Source organism: Trachymyrmex cornetzi, unplaced genomic scaffold (assembly GCF_001594075.2).
Source record: "Trachymyrmex cornetzi isolate Tcor2-1 unplaced genomic scaffold, Tcor1.1 scaffold859, whole genome shotgun sequence".
NCBI lineage: Eukaryota > Metazoa > Arthropoda > Insecta > Hymenoptera > Formicidae > Trachymyrmex > Trachymyrmex cornetzi.
In genome coordinates, this window is record NW_017300200.1 from 146,966 (window position 1) to 174,446 (window position 27,481).

The 27,481-nt window shown below is 36.0% G+C and overlaps 1 protein-coding gene and 1 pseudogene across 6 annotated transcripts in view; both read right to left on the reverse strand.

The window, feature by feature from the left end:
• Positions 1-27,481, reverse strand: part of usp (retinoid X receptor ultraspiracle) — a 78,490-nt gene that overhangs the window by 39,643 nt on the left and 11,366 nt on the right. For 3 of the 6 annotated variants that reach the window (XM_018519970.1, XM_018519966.1, XM_018519968.1), the window contains one exon: positions 23,914-24,321. In XM_018519970.1, the coding sequence (XP_018375472.1) occupies positions 23,914-24,001 (88 nt within the window). In that variant the 5' untranslated portion in view covers positions 24,002-24,321. Of the gene's footprint in view, positions 1-2,201; positions 2,204-8,736; positions 8,742-8,762; positions 8,774-23,913; positions 24,322-27,481 lie in introns of those variants that run through there. The other 3 variants (XM_018519971.1, XM_018519969.1, XM_018519972.1) reach the window with 3 other exon arrangements.
• Positions 17,063-17,460, reverse strand: LOC108769144 (uncharacterized; annotated as a pseudogene).

A 27,481-nucleotide genomic window follows, 5' to 3' on the forward strand; every position in this document is an offset into this window, starting at 1 on the left:
CTTATATTCATATAAATCTTATTATCAAGCTTAGAAATGTAATCTATTACATTTCTGATAGGCGTTGTAGCAACAGTTTTGCTGTTGCGCACTCAGCTTTAAAGCATAAATCGACGTAAAGATGTACGTTTAATAAAAATATAGAAATGAATTAAACCGTGAAATCCTCAATATATTTTATCGTGGTATTTGATAAAATATACATTGAGTATTTTATTAATTGAGATATCTCACTTTTACATTCTGATTAAGTTAGTGTACAACAGCTTTAATGTGCACGGAGAGAAAAATGTTTGATATTTGTAACTATATAATTACATATTACTATAATTATAATTATTACTGTTATAATAATAATAACAGTAACTATATATGTGTATAGTTGGCAACCTAAAATGACTATATAATTATAGTTATTACAACCATAAAATGGTTGAAATTACTATAAAAATAATTCAAGTGACTATAATTTGATAGTTACATTTTAGGACAATCATATTTTTTATGGTTTTCCAAAATATAACTATACAATTATAGTCACTCGAATCATTTTTATGGTATGTTCAACTATTTTATGGTTATAATAACTATAATTATAGTCATTTTAGGTTGCCAATTATATACATAGTTACTGTTATTATTATTATTATTATAGCAGTAATAATCATAATTATAGTAATATGTAATTATAGTTACAAATACCAAACATTTTTCTCTCAGCGTGCACTGAGTGCGCATCAATTCTGCCAGTGAAAAACGCTATAGAGTGAAATCTTACTCCTAACAATTGGAAATTGAGCCGCTTTATATGAAGAGTGATTCAATTTTCATTCTCTAGAATGAGATTCCACTCGAAAGGATTTAGAGAGAAGCAAATGGACTTAATGTCGCGGATATCACGAATGTAATGTCGTTAATTAACCGATCCGGAAAGTAATGTCTGTGCATTCTTCGCCGAGATTTTACGATTATATTCGCGTGCGATTACGTCGCGACGTCGATATCACGTCGTGACGAACCGATCCGTCGCGGATGGTGAGGCCAATCACAGCCGGGAACCCTCTTTCCGCTGCGCCTCGCCGTCGGCGGTTAATCGTCGCCGCGAAATAGCGACGGATGGAACACAGCACGATAACGATCAGTCTCACCCGCGGGGAAGAACGTTCTATTCGAAGACGGCTAAGGCGGGGAAGGGTGATTTTTCAGTCGTAATTATCATTATACAGGGGACTCTGACGGGGAGGCCTTTACGACGGTGACGTCACCGTCTGACAATTTGTGCGCTCTTCCGAAACTGAAAACCAGTTTCCCGCCGCGCGCGACCTCCGCATGGCTCGCGCTTGTATATGCCTTTAGGCACATCGGCGCGCCGCCGCCGCTGCACCACGATGATGCTGCACCGATCTTCGCTCCGCCCGGTCCAGCTTCGTCCGCGTTCGTTCCTAAAGCGCGTCGCTTGCACGATTGTATGAGATCATACAGAAATTCGATATACCAGGGTCATACACAGAAAGAACTTTTCACTAAAGTATCTAACAACTTAGTTACTCTCTAAATCTGAATCAGTGGATAATCACTGATATCAGTGTCAAATATGCCACTATTCACTAATCACCCAGTGACGTATTTGGCACTGAATAATCAGTGAAGTTCAATTAAAAAAGAAAGAAGGTTTGAGCATTATATATCCTAAAATATTGATATTTACATGTTAATTTTTATCTTCTAATACTATATTCATTGAATTTATGGACTAAAATAAGATTAATTAGATCACGTAATAAAGGTTAGCTAGGTTAGGAATTTCACATTTCACTCACTGATTACCAGTGGCATACTTGGCACTGATATCAATGATTATCCACTGATTCAGATTTAGAATCTTATTATCAAGCCTAGTATTGTTGTAGCCTGTTACATTTCTGGTAGGCGTTGTAGCAGCAGTTTTGCTGGTATCTCACTATTTTACTTATAAGCGTTTTAAGTCTATTATATGTTCTCCATTCTCAATTGTAATTTGTGATTATTTATTTAATACGCAAATAAAAATAAAAAAATAATTATGTAGAACACTTAAGGATTGATGTCCCTTACAGAAATTTAATATTGACTTATATTGAAAGACAGTAAGTAATTAATTATTTATTTTAAGTAATTGCTGTAATCCGCAATGTCAGTATATGATTTCGATAGGCTAACACAACTAAAAATGGGATGATCCCGATTGATCACGGCTTTGGACACCACCAATCACAGCGACCAGATGCCTAGGATCTTTGTAGTCTCAAGCGCTGTGAGTGGCTCGTGTCCAATTGAGCCGTGTCCAACTGGGTGCCACCCCTAAAAATTTGCTGCTACAACGAAAAACTGGTTGTTGCAGCCGATTGAAAATGCCATGCCATATTTTACTATCTAAATTGTTGCAGCAACCAATCTTTTCTTTCAATGTATTAAAAGCATTGTTGTTTAGTAGTCCAGATAAATAATTATTATAGTAATTATTACAGTAAATAAGTAATTAATTACAGTCTATTTCAGTAATAAATTGGCTAGTATTAAATTGGCCAGCATTTCTATAATGCATTTCTATAAGGTAGAAAGGTTTTGTTGAAGTATCTAAAAATTTGGCTACAACAGATTTGAAAATAATTTTGATGAACCATCAAAATAATTAGAACGTTTAAGCGTTGACGCACAGAATGGACGGTTTTGCTAAAATATTTATCTAAAAATTTGGCTATATAGATTATACAGATTTAAAAATAATTTTGTTAAGCCATTCTTTCCGTGATGTTTAGCTTTTTAAAATCATTTTCAGAAATCTTAAGACAAAATCGTACAGGCCGTAAAAAACCGTTTATTTCGCTTGCATAAAATAGAAAGTATAATTTTATATTTTTGGATAAGAGCCGGAGAACCGCACAAAATTTACAGGCGGACGCAGGTTGAACATCACTGCACTGTATGAATTCTGCTCGTTGTTGGCCGACTCGACCGTAAATCGCCAAATGGTCGATACGAATATATATATTTATAAACGTGCGAGACTCGTAATAAATCCACTACCGAGCTTCTCGCGACCGATGTACATAATTCCGAGAGGATAGCTATGCTTCGTAGATCTACGCACGGCTTAAAAGTTGATCTTCAATCAAACAAAGTGCTCGCGTTCTTGCACACAGAAGGGTTTCTTGCTCTCATGTGTTCGCCGCGCGTTTCATCAGTTAAGGCGAAACATTTCGCCGTATACTCGCAAAAGAGGCGCGCCGTTATCGGAGAAAATTATCGCTCCTCCGATGCCGCTGCAAAGTAAATTAAAAACCCGGCAGGTTATATCTCGTACATTGTAGTCACGTATCGGACATACACAGACTCGGTGTATAACACACGCCACATGCCACGTATTCCCCTCCCACACCATCGGACTGTTTGAACGAGCGATTAACGATTTCTTCGCACGCTAGTTCGAGTTCGTCGCGAAAAGCCCGACAGGAGAAAGAAAGGGGAAAAGAGGAGACGAAAGGGGTATAAGTTTTAGACGACATGCACGAAAGACAGATAGAGAGAAGGAGAACGAGAGAGATGGCGAGAGAGTTTTTAACAGTTTCCTGCACGCAGCTGCGACCGGATGCCGCTCCCACACCAAACCAGCCACGTTATAACGTTGCACATGCAACCCACGCAATTGTGCATGTGCATGTACGGTCGTACGAAAATAGTGCCGCGTCCCTGACGTTAGTCCTTGAACCCGCGAAAAAAAGTCATTCGGATTAACGACATTCCCCCGCGGGCTGATTTACACCGCGGCCGCAGAGAATCCGACCGCGAAGACCGCAGAGAAGTCTCGAGGCGATCGGCTTTGCATCCATCACTTCGACCGAGACTTCGATGCACGCTCGCTAGAATTAATTAGACTGTGCGTTAATATATTTCTTTTGCGAGATTAAGGATTAAACATTCATCCATTTCTCGCGCCTCTCTCATCGTCATTTATTTTCGAAATTACTCTCTAAATCTGAATCAGCGGAGAACCACTGAGACGTTAGTTCCAATTACGTCACAATCAGTGATTCATAGTGAAATTCAACGAAAAGTCAATAAAACATGGAATTTCTAACCTAGGTGATCTTATTTTAATATACAAATTTAATATATATGATATTAGAATATATAAATATCGATATTTAATTATATAATGCTCAGTTTCCTTTCTTTTTCAATTGACTTTCACTGATTCAGGTTTAGAGAGTAGATGTCTTTAACCCTCTGTCCGTACACTGAACCAAAACTGTACGTAAATACAATAAAATATTCATTGAATTAATGGAAATTGGTCTAATAAATTCTGATAATAATTTAGGTTATAAAACTATTACTAGAATTCATTGCAAGAATAAATATGTAGTTATATATAAATGAATCCAGTTATTGTATCAATGAATTAACTACATGAAATCGGACATTAAGTCGGACATTGATTAACGATCATTCATTGAACCAAAAATGACCCAATTTTTTTTCAGTGTATTCACGTATTTACTTCCTCCGTCTGCAATCTGGGTCATTTTTTGTCTTACAGTGTTTTTACTATTCGAGGCTTTCAAAAAATATACAAAAGTACAGGATTTTTGAATATCTCTATTATTTTATCAAATAGATATTACAAAAAATTTTAGGAAGGGACTCCGCCCTCTTTTATTTTGAAGAAAATTGAGAGTAAAATGTCGCTTGTGCCAAAAAAATCCACATTGCAGACGGAGAGTTAATTATATTCTTGAGCCTTTTAACTCTTCATTAGTCTTATGAGGTGTCCATACTCTTTTTATAAATTCGCTAAATGTATGAATGCTACTTATACAAGTTATTATATTTAGCACAAATTGTTTAACACAATTAAAAAAAAAATGTTTGCATTTATTTTTATTCATAAATGATGTGTAGAATATTATCAATTTTTATTTAATTGTAATAAATCATCAAAGAGAACAACGAAAATTCAGATATAATGTTGGAGCGTCAGAAGCAACCCACGCATTTAATTAAAAAAAAATACCACGGGAGAAATGTGTGGTTAAAACAGATTTTAAACGTCATGAATTCCGTTCCGTCGTCTTCTCTCTCGCAAGTTTTCCTCTATTCGCGAGATTACGCTCGCTCCTGCCGTATTAATACATAGCACGGTGTGCGTAAAGCGAGATTCATCGGGCGATTTTGCATGGCACATGGCAGCGCACGTGTTAACATACGGCACCTTACGGCGTCTAAATTTACGTAGAGTTCTAGCAATCAGCATGGGAACTAGATACGGCGCGTACACAGAAACTCCATTATGAGCGCAGAACAGGGCGCGTTTCATACAACCTCGTCATTTTCCCGTGTTGTATCGCAATAAATATTTGGACAGCGTGTGTACAAGTCCGAAAAAGATAAAGCGTACGATTCCAAGTTCCTTCTTCCATGGTCGCGCGCCGCCTTGATTTTTTAGCGCGTCATAAATCTGCGGCACGAGGACATAAAACATTATTTGCGAAAGCTCTTCCCCTATTCCCGTCGATCCCATGGCGGAAGGGATAACATGGTGTTGTACAGTTTGCAAGCATCTCTCTCTGAATCTTCGACCTCTCTGTCTATGGATGTCGCTAAGGCCGGAATCAGACTATGCATTGAAGATTGAGAGTGAAGATTAAATATTGAAATTTCACTAATAAGGAGAAAAAAATTTTGGCTCCTTTTGTTCTGATTGGTCAAACTACAATCTTTCAATCTTCAATCTCATTCTTCAATGCGTAGTCTGATTCCGGCCTAAGAGCCAATGCTTCTTTCCTTGTTTGAAACACATCATAATGTATCTTAGATTCTCTTTCTATAGAAAGAGAAACATAAAGTGTGTTAAACAAGGAAAATTCAGTACCAATTTCACGACGCAAAACAGGTTGGTATTCATAGTCGATTCTTGCTTTTAAGACTGTCTCAAGTACAATCTTAAGATGTCATAAGTCAATCCGAGGACTGTATTAGCATCTTAAGACATTATTTAAGACAATTTTAAAATAAAAACGGACTATGAATATCGCCCCATGTTTAGCGTTTCATAGTTGGCAACCCTTAGGCTTTTATCGACATTCATAGACAGAGAGGTCCGAGATTCAGAGAGAGATGCTTGCAAACTGTACACACTATGTTATCCTTCCACCATGGTTGATCCTCGGAAGAAAACGCATTCCTCCGAAAAATCTCTATATAAAATAATTATGATTATATATTAGAATCTCCATTTTTATAACTGTTATTATTATAATGTTAATAATAATAATAATTATAATTGTATACAAAAAGAATAATTTTAAAATATCTAAGAATTTAGCTAGATATAGATCTAAAAATAATTTTGCTGAATCAAAATAATTATGTGGGAATCCCAAATATGATGAACAATGCTGCAAAAAGTTTTAACACTCTAACTAGTTTTACATAATTATTTTAGCAGCGTCCATAATTATTTTAATGGTCCAACAAAATAGTTTTCAGATTTATATCGAACTAAATTTTTAGATACATCAGAAAAATCTTGTGTCCTTTGTATCAATAAATATTCATATAGTTGACACAAAAAATGACTATAAATGATAATTAACTTTTCACCAGCAACTGGAGTCTTTAAAGGTATCATCGATATTCCGATTGTGAACTTTTTCGAGTAAATTTAAATCTGTGAAAAATAAATAAAATACAATCTGATTTCTATCATGATAAAGATTCGTTGTTAAAGCTTTGGTAAGTACCCCAACACACATTTTTTCAGATTTTTATATAATCCAGGACAATAAAAAAATTGTTTTTCGTTGCTGATAAAAGATTCATGATTTGGACGGTTAAATTATAAATAAAGGAAGTATTTTAGAAGGGCTACGAGCCAATGAACAATTTTCAATATATGTTTATTCTAACAAACGTTTCGACCTCGGGTCATCCTCAGTGTTAGTATTTAAATTCTATAAACCGCAAATCATAATTACGCACACCAGGCCGTTAGACGCAAATTCCGCAGTTCTGTGTAACATATTATTTCTTCAGATTATTTAGTTATTCTTTTTGTACGTATTATTGTTGTATGATTTGAGAAGTAATAAACAATGTAGATAGATTATACACTCCGTTCATCTAACAATTAATACAATAATTAGTGATTAATTGGTGAATAATTGATAAATATATTCACTTCATATTATCATATTATATTAAGTAATTAAATTTAAAATTATAGTAATTGACTATAATCGTTAATTTATAGATAAATTACAGTAATCGACCTTTCAGTGCAGGAAAAAATCCAAATGCGCAGCAAGTTGGATCGAGGGAGATTAAGATTTTTTGCACATTAAGATACAAAATGTACATTTCTAGGATTGCGAGCGAAAAGTATTTCTGAGCGATTCTTTTCATACGCTTGTAAGTGGTAAGATTTGTGAGATATTGCGCGATTCCGTGGCTCGTAACGCCGCACGAACGCAACCATTCTCATGATCATTCGTGAAAATAAGATCGCGCGTTAGATAGGCGACTGCTGCACGAGTCTCGTCACGCATATCAGGTCAGATGAGTATATGTGTCCTCTGCGTGTACGGTACTCCACGGAAAGTCGAAATATCATGCATCTGGAACGTCTGAATATTGCGGGAGATTGCACGCGCGTGAACGCAACCGCCGCGCCGGTTGCATACTCATGCATAAATGTGCCTTATGTCAAATCGTCTCGCAACCGCAGTCATTTCGAGATGGCACATGTTCGGAGAGACGTGACGACAGGATTGGATGCGTGGTTAGAATAATCTCGCGCGAACGTTAACTACAAAAATTCCGCTGTATTTTCGAAGCTGTAAATTTTCGAGCTGGATTCTTCGAATTTTAATATCCGGCTCTCTAAATTCTTTGGAGAAATCTAGAATCTCGTCTCAAAAGAATGAAAATTCTGCACTAAGAGAAATGTTTGGTATAATCGTTTATTTCATTGATATGTGACTAACAAAAACTTTTTTACTTTCTCTTTAAAAAATTGTGCTAGAATAACCAAATGTTAATTAAAACAACACTTTTTAAATGAAAAAGTAAGAGAAAGTTTTTGTTAAAGTCACATAAATATGAATGAAATAAATCATATGTACGAAAACATTTCTCTGTGTGTCACTCTTGAAAAGAAGTCATATTTTCATTCCTTTATGGAGTGAGAGATTCACTCTAAAAAAATTCAGAGGACAACATTTTTTATCTCAGATTTTTGGCACACTTGGATAACCAAGTTTTTGGATTTCCGAAGCTGCTATTTGAGCATAAAAGCCCGCATTGCGATGTGTGTAACGGCGTGGTCCACAATGACCTTTCCAACGAGCTTGTAAAAGCGAAAAGCGAACGGCTTTCCCTCCGGGCTTCGTTACGCGCAAAAAACGGACGGCCTTTTGTACACGAGAGCGCGTAATCTGATAACAAAACAAGTCTAAACAAGTCTAAAGTTCACGATGTTAAGTACGCGCCGTTGGTCGTCGCGAAAACTCTCGCCAACGTACGCGATGTGGAGAGAGAGAAAGAGGGCAGAGAGGCGATCGATGAAGCGAGTGCACAGACTGCACGGTGGCGACCGCGTCGCTGCGTACGGCCCTGAAAGCGCAGGCGAAAGAGAGAAAGAGAGAGAGAGAAAGAGAGAGGGAGATCTATATGCAGCCGCACTTTATATAGCGCAACGTGCCACGTGCAGGGCAACTTGGTACCTGGGTCACCGGGAGAAGGTCACGGGGTCGCGATTTCAGCCTAGGTGCAGCGCTCTCGAGTGGGTGTGTTTGCAGCTGCCGAGTCCGTGTCCCCCGCAGGTGTAACACACGCCGCGAATAATTCTCGTCAGACAGGGTGAATCACCGGTTAAAAAAAAAATGTCATTGGACTGTTCCAACAATTCGAATAAATTAATTTCGTTCTCGTCTCTCGAATGTCAATGTCTCGCGTTCTAGATTTAGATCTCGAAGAATCTCAATTATTTGAGATAAATTTAAATAAAAGAACATTAAGTAATTAATGTTGAAAGATCAAGATTTATGTTTGAGAGGAATTAATCCTGCGAATGTGATTTATGTACAAATATCCCACAATGAATTGAGCATGATCGGTATTTTTTTTTATCGTCCTACGTGAATGAGCGTCGTAGGATAATAATGATACTATGAAAAAAAAATCTGACCATCACGTTGCTGCTCCGCTCGCAGAGATATTATTATTATATACGGTCTCCGTTATTTTAACCACTTATTATTTAATCGCGCCTCTGGCGACGACCTATTACCGTAGGTCGTAGTACCATGCAACGAGTGACCTTTTTATTAAATTTCACAATGTCGTATGATGTCACACAAGCCCTTCCGGTTCGCGTCTTCATTACACAATTTTTAAATCACATCTTCTCGCAGCGTAAACAACGTAATAATATAAAAATGGACGACCGAGCGATCGTCCATTATCGGTTCAATTAACGACTGACCTCCTTCGTAATTCAATTAGAACCCTCGAGTAATTTTTCAACCCAGGAGTGGGAAAGGATAAGAAGGCGAAAAGTTTTCAATTGCGCAAATTGCGGTGATTACATTGCTATTTCAGTCGCGGCTAAATTTGAGCTATTATACTCACGAGCATTACCATGCCATTACCGCGCGAAGTGCTCGGGAATATTCCTGCGCGATCCTTCGATTTTAGCGTACGTGCGTGCAGCCGCGACGTATGAATAAGAACGTGCGGAGCGCGACGAAGGTGGCCTTGTACGTGAATATCACGGCGAAGGTCACGGGGTCGCGATTTCAACCGGGTAAACGAGCGGCGCGCGTTTACGTGGTGGAGAACGCGTACCCGTACACGCTGCTCCCCGCTGTCGCAGGTGCAGCGAGGCGTATCGCGCTCGCGATGTACAGGATGCGCAAAAAGTCCGCACTACCCGTGGGTAGAAATTAATCGTAGTTAATGCACTTTGTTTAACGAGAACGCTCGACGTGCACTTGGACGACGCGATCCCGATGTGCGCACCATATTCCAGATCGTTTAAAGTCTATCGACTTCGGATAACGCTGCATTCTCGAGAAGCACACGGATAAAAATGTACAGTGTTATACACTAGAATTCTAGTAAACTTTATGGCATTATCAAATTCATATAGGGATACATGGCTACTCATGTAAAATTTTCTTTACATTTCTGGTAAATGAGATTGTCGTATGATAATCATTCTTACTTTATTAATAACAATTTTTTCTTTAGCATTTTTAGACAAAATTTACTTTACTGTATAGTAAAATATAAAAGTTCTGGGAGTTGTTTGTGCTCGTCAATCTTGAAAATAGTACGATTTACTTTACTGAAAGTATAATTTATCTTACTATAAGATAATAGTCATTTGAAATGATGTACTATGATTATAATGTACTTTTTATCTTAAATCTCCGGTATTTTTACTTTTAGGCAAATAAAATTTACCACAAATTCGGTAAAAATAGCTAGAATATTTTTATTAGTCTTGGAAGGTATCCATCTCTAAATTATTTTTCTCCGTGCAGAACCAATCGATCTTTATATTACAGAGTTGCCACGGAAAATTGAATTTTTTAATTCCCTGACTTTTCCAGGTTTTTCTAAATGGAAATGGAAAATTTTCCATAAGTAGTATAAAATATGTAAATTTTTACATTTAGACTCAAGGATTGTAGAAAAGCTAGTTTACATTATTAAAAACAATGGAAAAAAAACTTAGTAGCATAGTACAATTTTGGATGTAAATTCAAGCCAGCAAAAAATTAATTAGTTTTGAAAAAAAGAAGAGATGCAGTTGTAAAAAGAGGGATCAAATAAAAATACTGAATAAAATATAAATTTTAATTATTTTATTAAAATCGTTTAAGTGCGCAAGTTTTGAACGTATTTGACTATAATATAAACGTCAGATATAATATTTAAAAAATTATAATGAATATTTGGAATAGGAGCAGTTTCAAGAGATTGTGAGCAAATTTCGAAATTCCAGACTTTTTTACATTTTCCCCTGACTTTTCCCGGTTTTCTCGGGTTTCCAAGTCTGTGACAACCCTGTTTAACAAATGTAAGTAATTTATATGTCGGACGTGTTAAAAAAAGATGTACGAGAAACTTATCTCGAACAGAGTTGAGAACTGGTTGAAGTTTCAATTTATAATAGTACATTTCAGATCCAGTTCAAATTTAAAGTCGATTTCAAACGAATTGCATTCTCAAGAATCAGAACCAATCGATCCTTAACGAATGCAAAGTAACTTACATGTTGGACGTGTTAAAAAAAGATGTATAAGAGGTACTGTAATCAAAGATTGGTGATAAAAGAATCACTTTTGACTGGTCTGACATTTGCTGGCAATCCATGTTGTCATAATCACATTAGCGATCGCCGATTAGATTGCGATTGCAATTGACGATTGCTTAACGATTCAACCAATCAGAGCAAAACAACAGTGTTTTTGCTTTAATAGGTTGAAAAGTAATCGCTAGTGTGATTACGGCTTTAGTCAGAGCGAGTACATTTTTTTCTCTCGCATCACTGCATTGCTAAATGATAGACATCCTTATTTACTCACAGAATTTTGCTACGAAAAGAGCAACGTTCTTATGGTTAATTTTTGATTAGAGGATTTCTACAAAAAATTAATTTTAAATATTAAATATTAAATTTACATTTTAAATATAAATTTAAATAGGTATAATCAACATTGCGATTATTCAGACATTCGTGCCAACAAGAACGCGAGCTCGTCCGAGAACTCGTTTGCGATTATCAATGTGATATCTGGAGCAAGCTCGGCGATGCGCGACAATTAACCCCTTCACAGTGGAAAATATTTTCTCCCGGCGGGTAATAAAAATATAACTCGCTGCAGCAGCGTACCATTGAAGCTTTAAATAGCCTTAAAATATCGTTACGCCTCGCGAAGGCAAGGATGATCGCCCTTAAAACATTGTCCGGCTGGTAAACAAGGTGTTGCTGAGTAAATAGCCGTCAATGAGCGCGCGTTCGCGCGAGTTAACTTTGCTGGATTTAATACGAGTCGACGGCGATATATCGCGTGTAATTACGAAATCGAAATAATTGTCGGCGTCTCGGCAAGCACATATTTCGCAATATAATAAATATAAGGAAAGTGAACATCGTGTGTATATAAAAATAGATAGAAGTCAAGGCAGGCCGTGTATGAATGTTTCTTATTCCCTGCCATCTTGGCAGCCCTCACGAAATTAACGTTCGTAAGAGTGGCGACGCGAGCGATTTTTAGCGACGATTAAAGATGAAGTCGCACAAAAATACACCGTAACGAATGTCAGTTTCAAGGTTCGCATGGCTACACGTTCTCTCCTCTCGCCTTCTCGCTGACACTGCAGGTTCCCTTTGCTCCTCTCCGCTATCTTCCTTCCTTCTCGTTCGTCTCCTCCTCGTCAAGTGCTCTCTTCCACGGCGAATGCCCGATGGTTCTCCGCTAAACACGTTAACCGGCGAGCTTACGTAATCGGCATTGCCCGCTCGAAGGTAAGAAAGAAGGTAAGAAGGTCATCAGTCACGAGGCGAACCTTCTCGTCCTCGGTGTTATTCTCGAAGGCTTCCCATTGTCTTCGGACGCGTCCGTTTCGCGTGGCGACACCGACGTGTTAATGAAAGCCCGCTAATTGTTTCGAAATTATTACCACGAGAAACTATTTGTCCGAGAGAACAGTAGTACGAGCACTTGCACATAATGGGTTCTGTTGTTACGGTATCACAAGATTCTTACAGGAGATTATATATCACTTATAACAACGATACTTAAAAAAAACAGTTTTTCAGAAAATAAATTTTAATATTTTGAATACATTTTATAATATCAATTTTGAAAATAATTGTAGAGGAAGAATCCTGGTGAAAATGTATGCAGTTTTTCTGGTAAAAAAATTGAAAAATATGTGTAGTTTGCACCTGTCTAGTTATTATCTAGTATTAGTAGATTACTATTAATTAAAATACTGCGCTGTCCACTTTATTGTTCTGTTTTTGTGTTGAGATATTGCACATTTTTGTGCGCAGTAATTGCAAGCAAAGTATTATATTTTGATTAGGATCCTAAATAATTTTGTATCTCGGTTACTAAACAGAAGTTAATATAACGCTGAGTACTGTTTTAAAAAATGTGTGAATGAAATTTCTACCTCAGTTTAAAAACATTTTTGAAGTATTTTTTTTAACGTTTCCATTAATTCTATTTCTGCTGACAACCGAAAAATGACAATTTTTGAGTCATGTCATTATTATGACAAATGAGCGAAAAAACTGTCATTTCTTTGCATATCTCAATGATGCTTATACTTTCAACGACTCGGTAATTTATATCTTAAAAATTGCAGCTTTTTTTCTCAGAAACTAACTCTATCCTCCCTCTTTCCCGCTTTTTCCTAATTAATATTGCGAAGGAGAGTATCGATCGTTTCTGTTGCGAGTGTCTCACTTGACAGTCGCAAAGCGAGCGGAACTGGTCGACGGTATCGACAGCGACGAGCACGCGTTTCGATTGGTCAAACGGCAATGGCAACGTTTTGTTTGCAGCTGCAACGTGCCCGACACACACCTGACAGCACAATCAACGTTTGTCCCTCTATCGATTTCGCGTTTTCGCTATTTTTCCTCCCTTCCGGCTGTCGGCTGGCGGGTTTATTGAAAGTTCCGAACTCGGAAGATCGTTTTCAACGCGGCACCGCAAGCGACACGTAGCATTGAAAATAAAAAAAGTTAAAAAGACACTTGTATCGCTTAAGGGTGCCTTCCATTTAGTGACACAAGTCAACGCAAATGTTCTACCTTCCTTTGCATTCCATGAGTAACAAAGAACAGAACAATACTTGCGTTGACTTGTGTCATTAAATGAAAAGCACCCAAGGGAAGTTCCAGGTTCAAATTCCAGGTTCTGTCTGGAGTAATATTTTTCGCAAAAAGTTATTTGTAGTGTTTTAAGATGTTCATTAAAATTAGCACAATTATTAAATTGACGATCAATTTAATTTGTGGTTTTTGTTATTTCAACTTCAGTTTATAATTGCGTTTCACAAGTCCGACAATAATTGACGTGTAGTTTATACAACTCAAAGCTGTATTTAAAATTTACGTTTAAATATTATTAAAAGATTTAGCCTCGATCGTGTTAACCCTTTTTTACTCATTTGATTTACACTTATTTGGTTTTTTCTTATATCAAAAAGAAAATGTTATTCGTTCCGAAAAGTACATAAATAAAATAATAATTTATTTGAAATTAAAAAAATAAGCAATAATGTCTACCGTTTCGAATAGACTCGACAAATCAGTGAAGAGAGAACTACTAGAAGGAAAGGACGTGCGAAAAAAACAACTTGTGCACGCGAACAGGACGGAATAAATTTAGCTTTATTTACTCATTGTGCCAGTTACAGCAGTATGGAGTAACTAAACTCACGTGTGAGAATCGCGTTTACGACCTGCGTACCCTTGTCTTTCTCCCCGTCCGAGATTTAATCTTCATTCGCTCAGCGGCGTAACGACGACGATGACACATTCCACGTGAGCAAGTTGCGAGACGGTTCAAGATCCGCGCATTTTGCATGGAGGAAGCGAGGGACACTCGTACCATGACTAAGATCGGCGATCGAGAGTAATCTTGTGAAAAACGCGCATATTCTAATGAAGCTGACGTATGCCTCTGTCGTCGTCCAGGGCGTGTCTTTTCAACCGCGTTCACACACAGAAAAATATTCTATTGCTAAGAAAAGTGCTTACTCAATTAATTTTTTTCCATTTAAGTAACGGTTATCTTTAACAAAGAATATTTTCTTAATGATAATCTTATAAAATATATTTATAACAGATTTTCTATAAACCCCCATTATTATGTACTCAAAGCGGGAATTTATTTTCTCTTGAAAAATATTATACTCTCTAAATCTGAATCAGTGGATAATCACTGATATCAGTGCCAAGTATGCCACTGGTAATCAGTGAATTAAATATGAGATCCCTAATCTAGCTAATCTTTATTATATGATCTAACTAACCTTGTTTTAGTGCTTAAATTCAATGAATACGGTATTGGAAACTTGAAATTAACGTGCAAATGTCAGTATTTTAGTTATATAATACTCAAACGTTCTTCTTTTTTTAGTTGAACTTCATTGATTATCAGTGCTAAATATGCCACTGGATAATTAGTGACTATCCAATGATTCAGATTTAGAGAGTACACAGAAAAAAAGATTATTCTTAAATCAACCAAAATATACTCATATACGTATAAGCAAAAATATTGTAATCTTGCTTTAAAAATTTTAGTCTTGAATTTGTACTGATATAAGATTTTTAATTGAGCAAATTTTGAATTAAGTGCAAAGTTATACTTGCATCAAAACAAATTTCATCAAATCAAAATTGTTATCTTTGAAGCAAGATTATAATATTTTTACTTATATATGAGTATATTATGGTTGATTTAAGAATAGTCTTTTTTCTGTGTATATGTATTTTTCTGTATGCACATTCTGCATCACGTCACGTGTAAAAAATCTCGGTACAAAACATCATACAGGACGAGCATACCCGATACATCTTCGTCTTCGCTTGCTATTCGTTGCGGGTGCTATTTCGACGCGCATCTCTCTTTCCGTGTCCTAGTATTCCGAATGGCATGGATTTAGAAATTTAGGGCACCTTCGATCCTAGGTCGCTCAGTGACAATGAAAATGACAGTGCTAATTTTAAAGAAGGAGAAAAAGAAGCACTTTACCGCCGTCCGCGGAATGATCAAGCAAATTCACGTCGAGTGTGATATAATATCAATAATACGTCGTAAAATATATTCTCTCCTTCTTCTCCTCCCCTACTAATTAAATACACGCGTGTATATAATGCCGACCACTGGTGGAATATTAAACGCATGGGTGTGCGTCGCTGTATTATACGTGACAGAAACATCTATTCGGTCAGTAGCCACCGCGAGAAACCTGCCAACGTGACTATAATAAACGATCGCTTCCTTCTGCACGACGCCTGTCGTTTCATGCTCGCGCGGACCGACGAGGGACTTCCGTCGATCGCAATCGTCACGCGACGATTATACGGAGAGCAAAAAAAAACTAATTTTAAAATTTGACGCCTTTTGCGCAGCGCGATTGAATATAACTAGTAATCACGTTATGCCGTTCTCGAGAGAAATTCTAAGGCTGATGTTCATAGTCAGACCTTATATTTAAGACCATCTTAAGTACAGTCTTAAGATTGCGTTGAAAAAAAGATGCCTAAAAATATAAAAAAGATGTCAAAAAATATTTATTTCGCTTAAATAAATATTTATTTAAATATGGAGGAAATAAAATTTTATTCTTAGCAAATTATAGCTATCTATTTTATTTTTTTGCAATTAATGAGATATATTTCACAGAAATATATATTTCGTCATCGCAATCAAATTTCGTAAGTAATATTTGCTTCGACATCTTTCTCTCAATGTGTTATGAATCAGACAGTTGTATATCATATTAAGACATGGTTGTCAAAAATTCTTCTTATCTTAAAATTCCATAGCTTTTCCCTGATGCTTTCAATGATATTTTGAAATTCTTTTGTGTTTTTGTCCTGATTTGGAAACCATCAAATATTTTATTGAAGGAGCAATTTGACACAGCAATGTAAATTGCTATTAATGTTGCTGACATTGCTTGCACTTAATTGTTATTACTATTAATAAATTAATAATATTTTTCAAAATTGCAAAAGTAGGATGTGCACATATTGAACTTCTTTAATTTTATCTTATTTAATCACAAAGCCAAGAATCTTTCCAGAAAATTTTGCCAAAATTCCCTGACTTTTTCTAATTTCCATGATCGTTCTCAATTTCCTTGACATTTTCCCCGATTTCCAGTTTTGTGCCAATCCTTTACTTAAAACGATCTTAAAATAAGAACGGACTATGAATATCGTCCTAAAAAAAAGCTCCAAGACTCGGACGTGATCACACTCTTATTCGAATTCCACGTTCGATCGTGTATTTGCGTTTCGGATCGCGGAAAAAAGATTATCGGACATCTCCCAAATATAGAGGAATCCCTTCCCATCCGAATGAAGCGTCTGCAAACACACGGCGCGTCGTAAAAAAAAAAAAATAAAATAACGTCCGCAACCCACACGCATGGCGAACCTGGTTCAATAGAAGAGACGATGTTGTATGCGATGCGCGCGCGTACACGTGTACACACGATACGCGATAGCAGGACCTGCTCTTCACGGCTCGTTCCCATCGGTGCCAAGGTTGCATCGTACCCGTGTACATTAGCTGCACTGGAGCAGCCGAGGCCTCTGCGTGCCTGCCGGAGCCTCGCGTGATGCTTACGGAGCTTATCGCACGGAGAAACACGCATCCCGTACGCGTGTGCGTGCACGATCGCGCGTACGTAAAACGCGTGTGCGATAATGTAGACACGACGACAACGACGACGACGATGGAGGCAACGACGGTCTAGGCTAAATAAACGCAGCCGCAGGATTTACAGAGCCTGAGAGAAAGAGAGAGATAGAGAAACGAGAGCAATTCCCTATGAATCGCTCGTATCTATATGTATCATCTGGCTGCAAGCATTGCGCAAGCTGGTGCCCGGATTCTCATGCGCTTCTAGAGCGCGAGATTAGCGATAAATTTATATGGAAATTCGGGACACATCACGCGGAGAAATGGCGATATAAAACTATACGTGGTGCTCTATAATCCAGCATCGTAGAAGAAAAATTAAAAAGACAAGGCCGCAGCTTTTATTTATATAAACTGTGTACTGTTATTTTCAACGGAACAAAATTAGACGTGTTGTACAGTAAAGAAGCGCATGATTGACACTAAACCAAGCGGTCATTATTGATATACCGTTTCTATTTTTTTGGATTACTGTTATATTTCTTGTAAAAAGTAGGATTTTGAAATTTTTTGATTTTTCAAAAATTATGTCTGGTTTTTTATTACTTTCTTTACTTTCGTAGTAATTTATTCGCTCGATCCTTTTAGGCCCAGTTTTTCATTTTCTGCGGTTTAACTTTTGATTAGACTTAACTTGATAATGTAAAAATATTTTTCTAGCTATGGTTCATCACTAAACTGATAGTTTTGTAGTAACTTTTAAAGTTACTACTACAAAACTATTAGTTTAGTAATTATAGCTAAAAAAACAATTTTTACATTTATCATGAAGTTAAGTAAGGTCAAGTCCAAACCACAAATTCATCCAAATAATGAAAAACAGGACTTTAGTAACTATAGAGACGTAAGTACTTATAGTGTTAATTGGGTAATATAACTTTACACGCACCAATAATGCTCTATGATGCTAGATTTATGGAGCACTCTACAATTAGCTTCTTACATTTCAAGAAGCAAAATATATTCTTGATATAATAATAAATACAATTTTATATATTTAATAAACAGCACGTTATCGGTGACGACTGTGATACTTTTATCGAACGGATTCATTAACGTGATATAATATTCGTCATACATAGACATAACGTACATACTAATTAATGTATGCGTAATGAGTATCGCGAAAACGGAATCATGCATCATTATCTAAACATTTAATCAGAAGTCGAATGTATTGCACGTCGCGAGATTTTCACGAATGTATGCAAATCCGAAAGTAACATATATTTTCATTCAGGCTGGTGATATCGGTTATCGTTGCGAACAATACGCATCGATTATCTCCGGAATATGGAATGGGCGATGCGATAAATACGCCCACGATAACGCAGTATATCGGTTGCACACGAAGAGAAAAAATTTTTATATTTGTAAACTATATAATTACACGTTACTGTAATTGTGATTATTACTGCTATAATGTTAGTAATAAATAATACGTAAAGTTCTATCAATAAATATTTATAATTGATAACAAAAAATGACAACAAAATGACTGTAATTACAATAATTTAACTATAATTTATATTCATTTTTAGCCAACATAAAAAAATTACTACAAATTATTGTAACTTCAATCATTTTTATGATAATAATTATAATCACATTTTCGGGGTTGCTAATTATATGTATTTGTTGATAAAACTAGGTATACAATCATTATCATTATACTAACATTATAGCAGCAATAATCATAATTATAATAATATATAATTGTAGTAGCAAATATGAAATATCACAATTTTTCTCTCAACGTACAAACAGCATCATAAAGCCCATCATCGTCAATTCTAGGGCGACGTCCCAGCACTGAAATCATCCAAGATGCTCGCGATGCAATCATCTCCATCGACCATATTGGAACTATGCCACTCGTGGGCGGTGCAGCCACGGTTATGTCGCGATAAATAGTAAATGCTCGTCATACGATCATACCCTCGATCACGAAGATGTGATTAACTCCTCGTCCGTCCTGAACGACGTAAATCACGATCGATGGTAATCGGCGGTTAATTCAAACGTGATCGAGATAAGGCAATTACTATTATAAATATTAGTACATACGATAGGTCATTCATGTGTTTAGCATATTTCTTTTCATTGAAGTACTAGAATCACCTGAATAAATAATGGTCTCTATCTTTCCTTCTTTTAAAACACAACTTTATAAATACTTTCTAAAATATTAAAATAATACTAAAATAAAAATATTAAAATATGTATTTAATAATTTTTAGGAATTTTATAATTTGTGACATTACTACTCCAGCTTCGGTTTAGGACTGTGTTTTAAGACTGACAAATAATCGGCGCGTAGTTTGCTTGAACTACATTGCGAAGGAACACGCGACGTCTTAAGCCGCGTATTCACCTAGCGAACGAACACCGAACGAACAGCAAACGTAAAAATTTGTATTGTTGTTTGTTACATAAAAGTCGCACAAGTTTAATTGCTACATGGAACGAATATCGAATCTGGTCGAATACTAGTATTCCGTACAATCAAGAAAAAGAATAAACTGCTCACAAATATAAACACTAATATCCGAACATTCGCGTTCGGTGTTCGTTCGCTAGGTGTATACATGGCTTTAGACTTTTCATGCGAACGATGTAAAGAGAAACGAATCATGCAGAAAAATGAATTCGTAAGTTCGGTGGATGTGTTGCATTTATAATTTGACGTGACAGCGTGGATGATTGATCGACGTTTCGTCGCGATACGGCGCGCATTGACCGGCTGATAATGCACGCGATAGCTCTCTCTTCATTCCGCGAATTATCGTGTTTTCTTTTTATCTTGACGTGAAGAATTACCTGGTGCATCGTGAATGATAAGAAGAAAGAAACTCGCGCGGCGTCTTATCCGATAACACCGACGACGTAGCTTTGTGGGGCAATTTCGCGCCATTCGGCAAACAGACGAGCTCTTGTCTACAGACGCGGCTGTCAACGACATGATCGATCGCGATCAGGTTTGTGACCATGAATTTCGCCCGGGGCGGAATTATTTTGCGACTACATTATCCGATTCGATCGAGTCAATTCGCACGATCACGGTGGGGCAACAGAGACGTAAAAGTAATCCAGGGCTGGGCATGTATTTGAAATACTTTTATTTGAAAAACAGTATTAATAAGACAATTATATTTTGTATTTTATTTTTGTTCGGAGTACATGAAAATATTTTGTATTTTATATTTCATGGGAATATATAAAAGTATTTTGTATTTTATATTTCAGTGTTAAAAAGATTATGAAAGTATTTTGTATTTCGTATTTCAAATACTAACATTGATAATCAACCTTATTATTTGAATTACAAGATACAAAAAGCTCTCAATCTTTTGATTTTAAATACAAAATACATAATACTTTTATGTGATCTGCTAAAATAAAAAATACAAAATACGCTTGTATTCAAAATAGTGTGTTTTAAATAAAAGTTTTGAAGAAATCAAATAATAAATAAGTAATCTAATAATAATGTTTTAAATAAAAGTTCTGAAGAAATCAAATAATAAATAAGTAATCTAATAATAATAATGGACTGTCAAAAAATTCTAAATTACCCTTCAAAAAACTAATTATATTAATCATTGTTGTCCCTAAATAAATTTGTATGTAAAAACCATGTTGTAAAAAGTAATTCAGAACTTTTTCGACAACTTAATAATTAGTGTAATGATAGAAGACAAAGACAGTAGTAACAAATGCTTCCGCAAAATTCTCCCGACGCGCAGTATATAATCTACAAGCAAGTAAATAATCTATATACTTTTGTAGCAGACTGTCCAGATAGAAAAACAGAAAAAAATGTTATCAGAGAGTAGTAATGAGTACAACGAGATTTCATCGTCGCGACGTTGACTTGGTCAGTTCTCGGTCGGCATCAATTTTTCCTGAAGGAGCATCGATCTCCGTACACCGGTTAGGTTAAATTGCCCGCGATGCGATGTTTACGTTCTATGCGGAAAGTTCCTCCGTGTTTCGTGCCGACATTCTGGCGGGCGCGCGCGAGGAACAGGGCGCGCATGTTGCGCGGCAATATAGAGGAACGTATGCACGCGATAAGGCTCAAAAACGCCCTCGTAAATCGCGTCCGCGGGCACTGATAACGGGGCGCATTCGCGTGACCTTCTCGCTCGCTCGTTCGCGCTTTAAAGGCCCGATCTAAGGCCGCCTTTAGAAGCGGTGACTGATAACGAGCGCGCTCGTCCAGCTCGCTACCGCTGTCGCCGCCGCTGCCGCAAATTGCGCCATTCACGTCTCAATAGCCGACCTTCACCCCGTACATTTAGCATCTACATACGATGTATATGCGTCGACCGTGCGGCGCGTATCGGTCGCTTGATGCAAGACGGCAGGCTATCACACGAACCGGGTGACTCACTTCGCTTCAGCATGTCGCGACGGATACGACACGTTAATTCAAGAGCGGCTGTGTTATGTCCACAGTATGTCCGAATCGATGAAAACGTAGCCCAAAATCTCTGGTCTTTCGATACTCTTTAAATCTGAATCAGTGGATAATCAATGATGTCAGTGCCAAGTATGCCACTGGTAATCAGTGAATTACATGTGAGATCCCTAACCTAGCTAATCTTTATTATGTGATCTAACTAACCTTGTTTTAGTGCTTAAATTCAATAAATATGGTATTGGAAAATTGAAATTAACGTGCAAATATCAGTATTTTAGTTATATAATGCTCAAACATTCTTCCTTTTTTAGTTGAACTTCACTGATTATCAGTGCCACTGGGTAATTAGTAACTATCCACTGATTTAGAGAGTAGATGGAAATAACTTTGTTGAGATTCTTAAAAGGTAGATCAGAAAATTATTTTGCCGATCCAAAATAATTATGTTGGAAAACTCGAGCGTGATGAGCAATGATGTCAAAACTTTAGTTAAACATTTTTTGTTGAACTGTCAAAATAATTATGTAGGACGCTCAAGCTGGTTGCTAGAATGTCAAAACTTTTTGCAACATTGGTTATCATGTTACAGATTCCTATACATAATTACTTTGATTCAACAAAGATCTGTATTTAGCTAAATTTTAGATATTATACTTCAATGAAATTCTTCTTTCCATATAATTATTTTAACAATCTAATAAAATTTTGTTTTCAGACCTGCAGCTAACTAATTTTTTAAATCGTTCATTCCGCGTCTCGCATCACGATTTTTAGACTTCAATAAACAAGTCAAGCCTTACTCGACTATAAACCACGCTAATAATTTTTTCTGAAAAACAAAGGCATTTAATTTGCATCTTTACGATTCGTTTGTGCAACAGGAATTACATAGAATTAATTGTTTGCGCTAATATCGTTGAGTTTCACGGCTACCATGGAGAAAAATGTGTCATTGATGAATAGAGTGTTGAGTTGTGTGGTGGAGTAAAACCAAACCTTGAAACCGCGGTGCTAATCGACAGTCTAGCACCAACACGCTAATTATTATTCGTAGGATAATCCACCTCGTTTAAATATTTTTAAGTTACGATTTAACGCCGATACTTGGAAATAGTAAAGCGTTAATTAGCATAGCCACGACAGCCCGCGAAAACCACATTTCAGTTCGGTTCGCTTCAATGCACTTAATGACCCTGTTATGAAGTTTGTTATGTGGAATCGTATAATCGAAATAACATTACCCCGCTTTCTTCGTCATAGAGATACGATTTTCCTTCCGAGCGAGGTAACAATCACGCGAGGTCAATTGCTCTCGCAATCTACAAACCACTAATGAAACGGAATTTTTATCAATTTAAATGACGTATTAGCGAGAAAAATATACGGCTGAATCATCAACGTCAGCGATCTCTTATTGTCGGTGATTTCATAAATATTACATTACTTTTTAATGAGCACGTCGTTGTCTAAGAATGTACCTATTTTTATCACACGTTATTATGTACGTAGAATTCGCTAATTAATTCTAAGCATTTGACAAAAGTTCTTTCCCTTACCTAAAACTCAAACATAATATATTTCATGAAAATCCGTGCCTCGATTCTCTTGTCCCGGTTTCGTTCGGCACGACTCATTTGCTAATCTTAATTAAAAATAGAGATCTAACGATCGCTCGTATAACTATAATACATAAAAAGTGCCGTGTAATGTAGTTTCATTATAGAATTTTATTATATCTTCTTAAAACACTGTTAAATATATAATTTCAAACGATATCCTCTCTCAAGGCTAATGGTCACGTATAAATAATTCAAAAACGAGACTTCAAGTGCGCAGTAATTTGGCCAGTAAGTTTCACTTATATCGTTATAGACCGCGATATCGTTTCTCCGGTGATTTCGTGAAATTAGCGCATGGCGATCGATCGGCATCGTACATCGATTACATAGAGGATATATTATGGATATATATAATACGTACAGTTGCCACGTGCCCAATGCTGAGCGACGGCCTGAGTGCCCTGGATGATGGCCGTCACCGACATCATCGGCTTCTCCTTCTTCATCATCTTGCCCGGCTGCCTGCCCGATCTACTTTCACTCGTCACCGTGGACCGATTTATTTTGCCGATCTTTTCACACACACGCACACCACCACCCCCCGTGGCACACCACCCCGCGTGGCTCGACCTTTTTCGTTTCTTTTCAGACGGAACCCTCGCCCCGTCCGCACCGCGTCATCTCGCGAAAGAAGTCCTGTACCTTCCACCTTGTCCTGCCCTCCCTCGCCCGAACTGTACTCCTTCTTTTGGTATCGATTTGGTATGGTTGCTCACTGCACTTCTTTGGTTCGTTCGTGATCGATCGCGCGACCGGTTGCTTAACTATTCTACGGTAGAAAGAGAAGAGTGGCTTTCAGAAGCAGGAAGGGATAACGACGGACGCGAAGCTACGAAAGAATCCTTCACCGAATCGTACAGCGACCTTGAATCCCACGGCATTCACCGACAAGTAGCTCATGTTCCCTTCTAGTGAAGGGCCTGAGGTAATAACGCACTAAGTCATACTGAGAGAAAAATGTTTGGTATTTGTAACTATAATTACATATTACTATAATTATGATTATTACTGCTATAATAATAATAACAGTAACTATGTATATAGTTGGCAACCTAAAATGCAGGGTTGGGTAGTGCTAAGTTAAAAAGATAAAAGTTAAGTTAAAAAGTTAATTAATTTTAACTTAATTTAGTTACATTTTAGACTCTTAACTTTTTAACTTAATTTAGTTACATTAGTTTACATTTTATCAGTAACTATTAACTTTTAATTTGATTTTTTTTTTAAGTTAATCCTTAGTTACAATGCGAGAGGCTAATGAGTATGTAATTTAGTAATTTGATATTGTATAATCGTTACTTGTGAACAAAAATAACCAGATTCTTTAATAAATAAGCTGTAAGAAAGGAAAAATACGAAAAATTATGTAAAATAGTCAAACTTTTTCTTTTTTTTTCAGTTATTCGTTCGAAACAAATTTAACTTTAACTTTTTAATTTTCTTATTAACTTAACTTTTAATTCAATTAATTTTATTATGGATTAACTTATATTTTAATTAAGTTAAATTTTCCAGACTATTAACTTTAACTTAACTTAGTTTTAAAAAAATTAACTTACCAACCTTGCTAAAATGACTATACATATAACTATAGTTATTATAACCATAAAATAGTTGAAATTACCATAAAAATAATTCAAGTGACTAAAATTTTATAGTTATATTTTGGGACAACCATATTTTTTATGACTCAAAATAACTATAAAATTATTATCACTTGAATCATTTTATGGTAATTTCAACTATTTTATGGTAATAATAACTATAATTACACACACACAGTCATTTTAGGTTGTCAACTATATACATTTGTTGCTAAAACTATACATAGTTATTGTTATTATTATTATTATTATAGCAGTAATAATTATAATTATAGTTACAAATACGAAATATTTTTCTCTCAATGCACGTTCTTAATTATGGTCCCGATTCGGAACTTGTTTTTTCATCCATATATTAAGATTCGTATACTTTTTATGCCACTATTGTCCACTTCTATTAATATAGATTTACTTTAATTTTGATTTAATTCACTTTTTATCTTCTTCTAGTTCTAAGAATTAGAAAAAGATAAAAAATAATTTAAACTAATATCAAAGTTAATCTATATTGATAGAAATGAGCCTAAGAGAGATGTAAATTATACAAAAAGCGTTCAATACTTCAAAAATGTATGACAAGGAAAAAAATAGAAGGAAAACAAAAACTGTATCATTTAGAAGGAAAAATATTACATTTTAACGAAAGCCATCAATCTGGAAAATACATTCGAGCGAAATATATTTTACAGCGTATTTACGAAAGCTTATTATTAATGTACATAACAAGTTATTTTTTTACCGCGATAAATACGAGCGATATTATGACAGATTATTGCAATCCTTTATATCAGTTGACTTATTCATAATCCCGATTTCGAATGCGCGTCGTTATCTGTTCGATTTTATCATCGATCAAACAGTTGGACCGTCATTACCGCGCAGTTACCTGTGATTAATCGCTGCAAGATTTAACTGTGAAATGTAAAATTACAGTAAATATATGACATTTTCCGTGTCATCAAAATTTTACAACAAATATATATAATTTCGAATCATTTTTCTCTAAAAGTAACAAGATTAGCGCTTCGACGATTGGACGTAATTACGAGATGCTTCTTTGAAATACGATGAAACGAGGATTCGAGAAAAATCGTTTTAAGTGTGCCAGGCGTGACGTGTGTAATTAGTCACGGGTTTAAACAGCGCTTTAATTTTTACCGTGGCCCGGATTGCGAAACAACCGAGCGTAGCCATCTCGCCTCTCGATTGGTAGAGACGTCCTTTCTCTGTCGTTCATCAAATTATCCTGTCACCGGAGAACGGATTCGACGCGAGAATCGAAGGAGAGATGGAGACGCGCCACATGTTATTCATGACCAATTGAACCGGATTGTATTGGACGATTCGGTATACAGCCGTCTGATCGCTCGGAAATATCTGAATATTATATTGTCGGAGTATCTCCAATCACGATTAAAATTCATTTCGAGTAGAGCCATAACTCGAATATAATAATAATAACAACTTTATCGAGATGCGAAAAAACATACATGAGAAGAAATATTATAACGGATGGTCCTTCAAGAGGTGAGGCTTATAAATTCAAGTGACTGGCACTCACTCTTTGAGAAAGAGATATTATAGTAGAGAGAACTATATTGGTAACAGCTGTACAAGTTTTATATGTAAAATTAATATATGTACTGAGGAAACTATTTTAGTTACTGTAACTATAAAATAATTTATTCAACTACACACACACGTGGAAAAAATAATTTTGCTGAAGTATTTAACAATTTAACTAGATACACAGATTTAAAAATATTATAATTTTGCTAGATCACCAACATATTTACGTAAAAACTCAAACATGAGCAATGCTGTAAAAAGATTTGACATTCTGGTCATTTAGCGTCCTCACTGAAAAAAATTGGTCATTCGACTAATTTTAGTTCGTCTTTATTTCTTTCGTTGGAAAATGTTGTATTTATGTAATATGTTTAACTTAAATACATTTTTCATTGAAAGAAATAAAAACGAACTAAGTTAATTTAGTCCAGTAAATAATTTTTTCTTAGTGTATATAATTATTTTCAGATTTGTATCTACTTTCTAAATCTGAATCAGTGAATAATCACTGATATCAGTGCCAAGTATGCCACTGGTAATCAGTGAATGAAATGTGAGATCCCTAACCTAACTAATCTTTAGTATGTAGTTTAACTAACCTTGTTTTAATGCATAAATTCAATAAATATGATATTGAAAAATTCAAATTAACGTGTAAATATCAGTGTTTTAATTATATAACGCTCAAGCTTTCCTTTTTAGTTGAACTTCACTGATTATCCAGTGCAAAATATGCCACTGGGTAATCAGTGACTA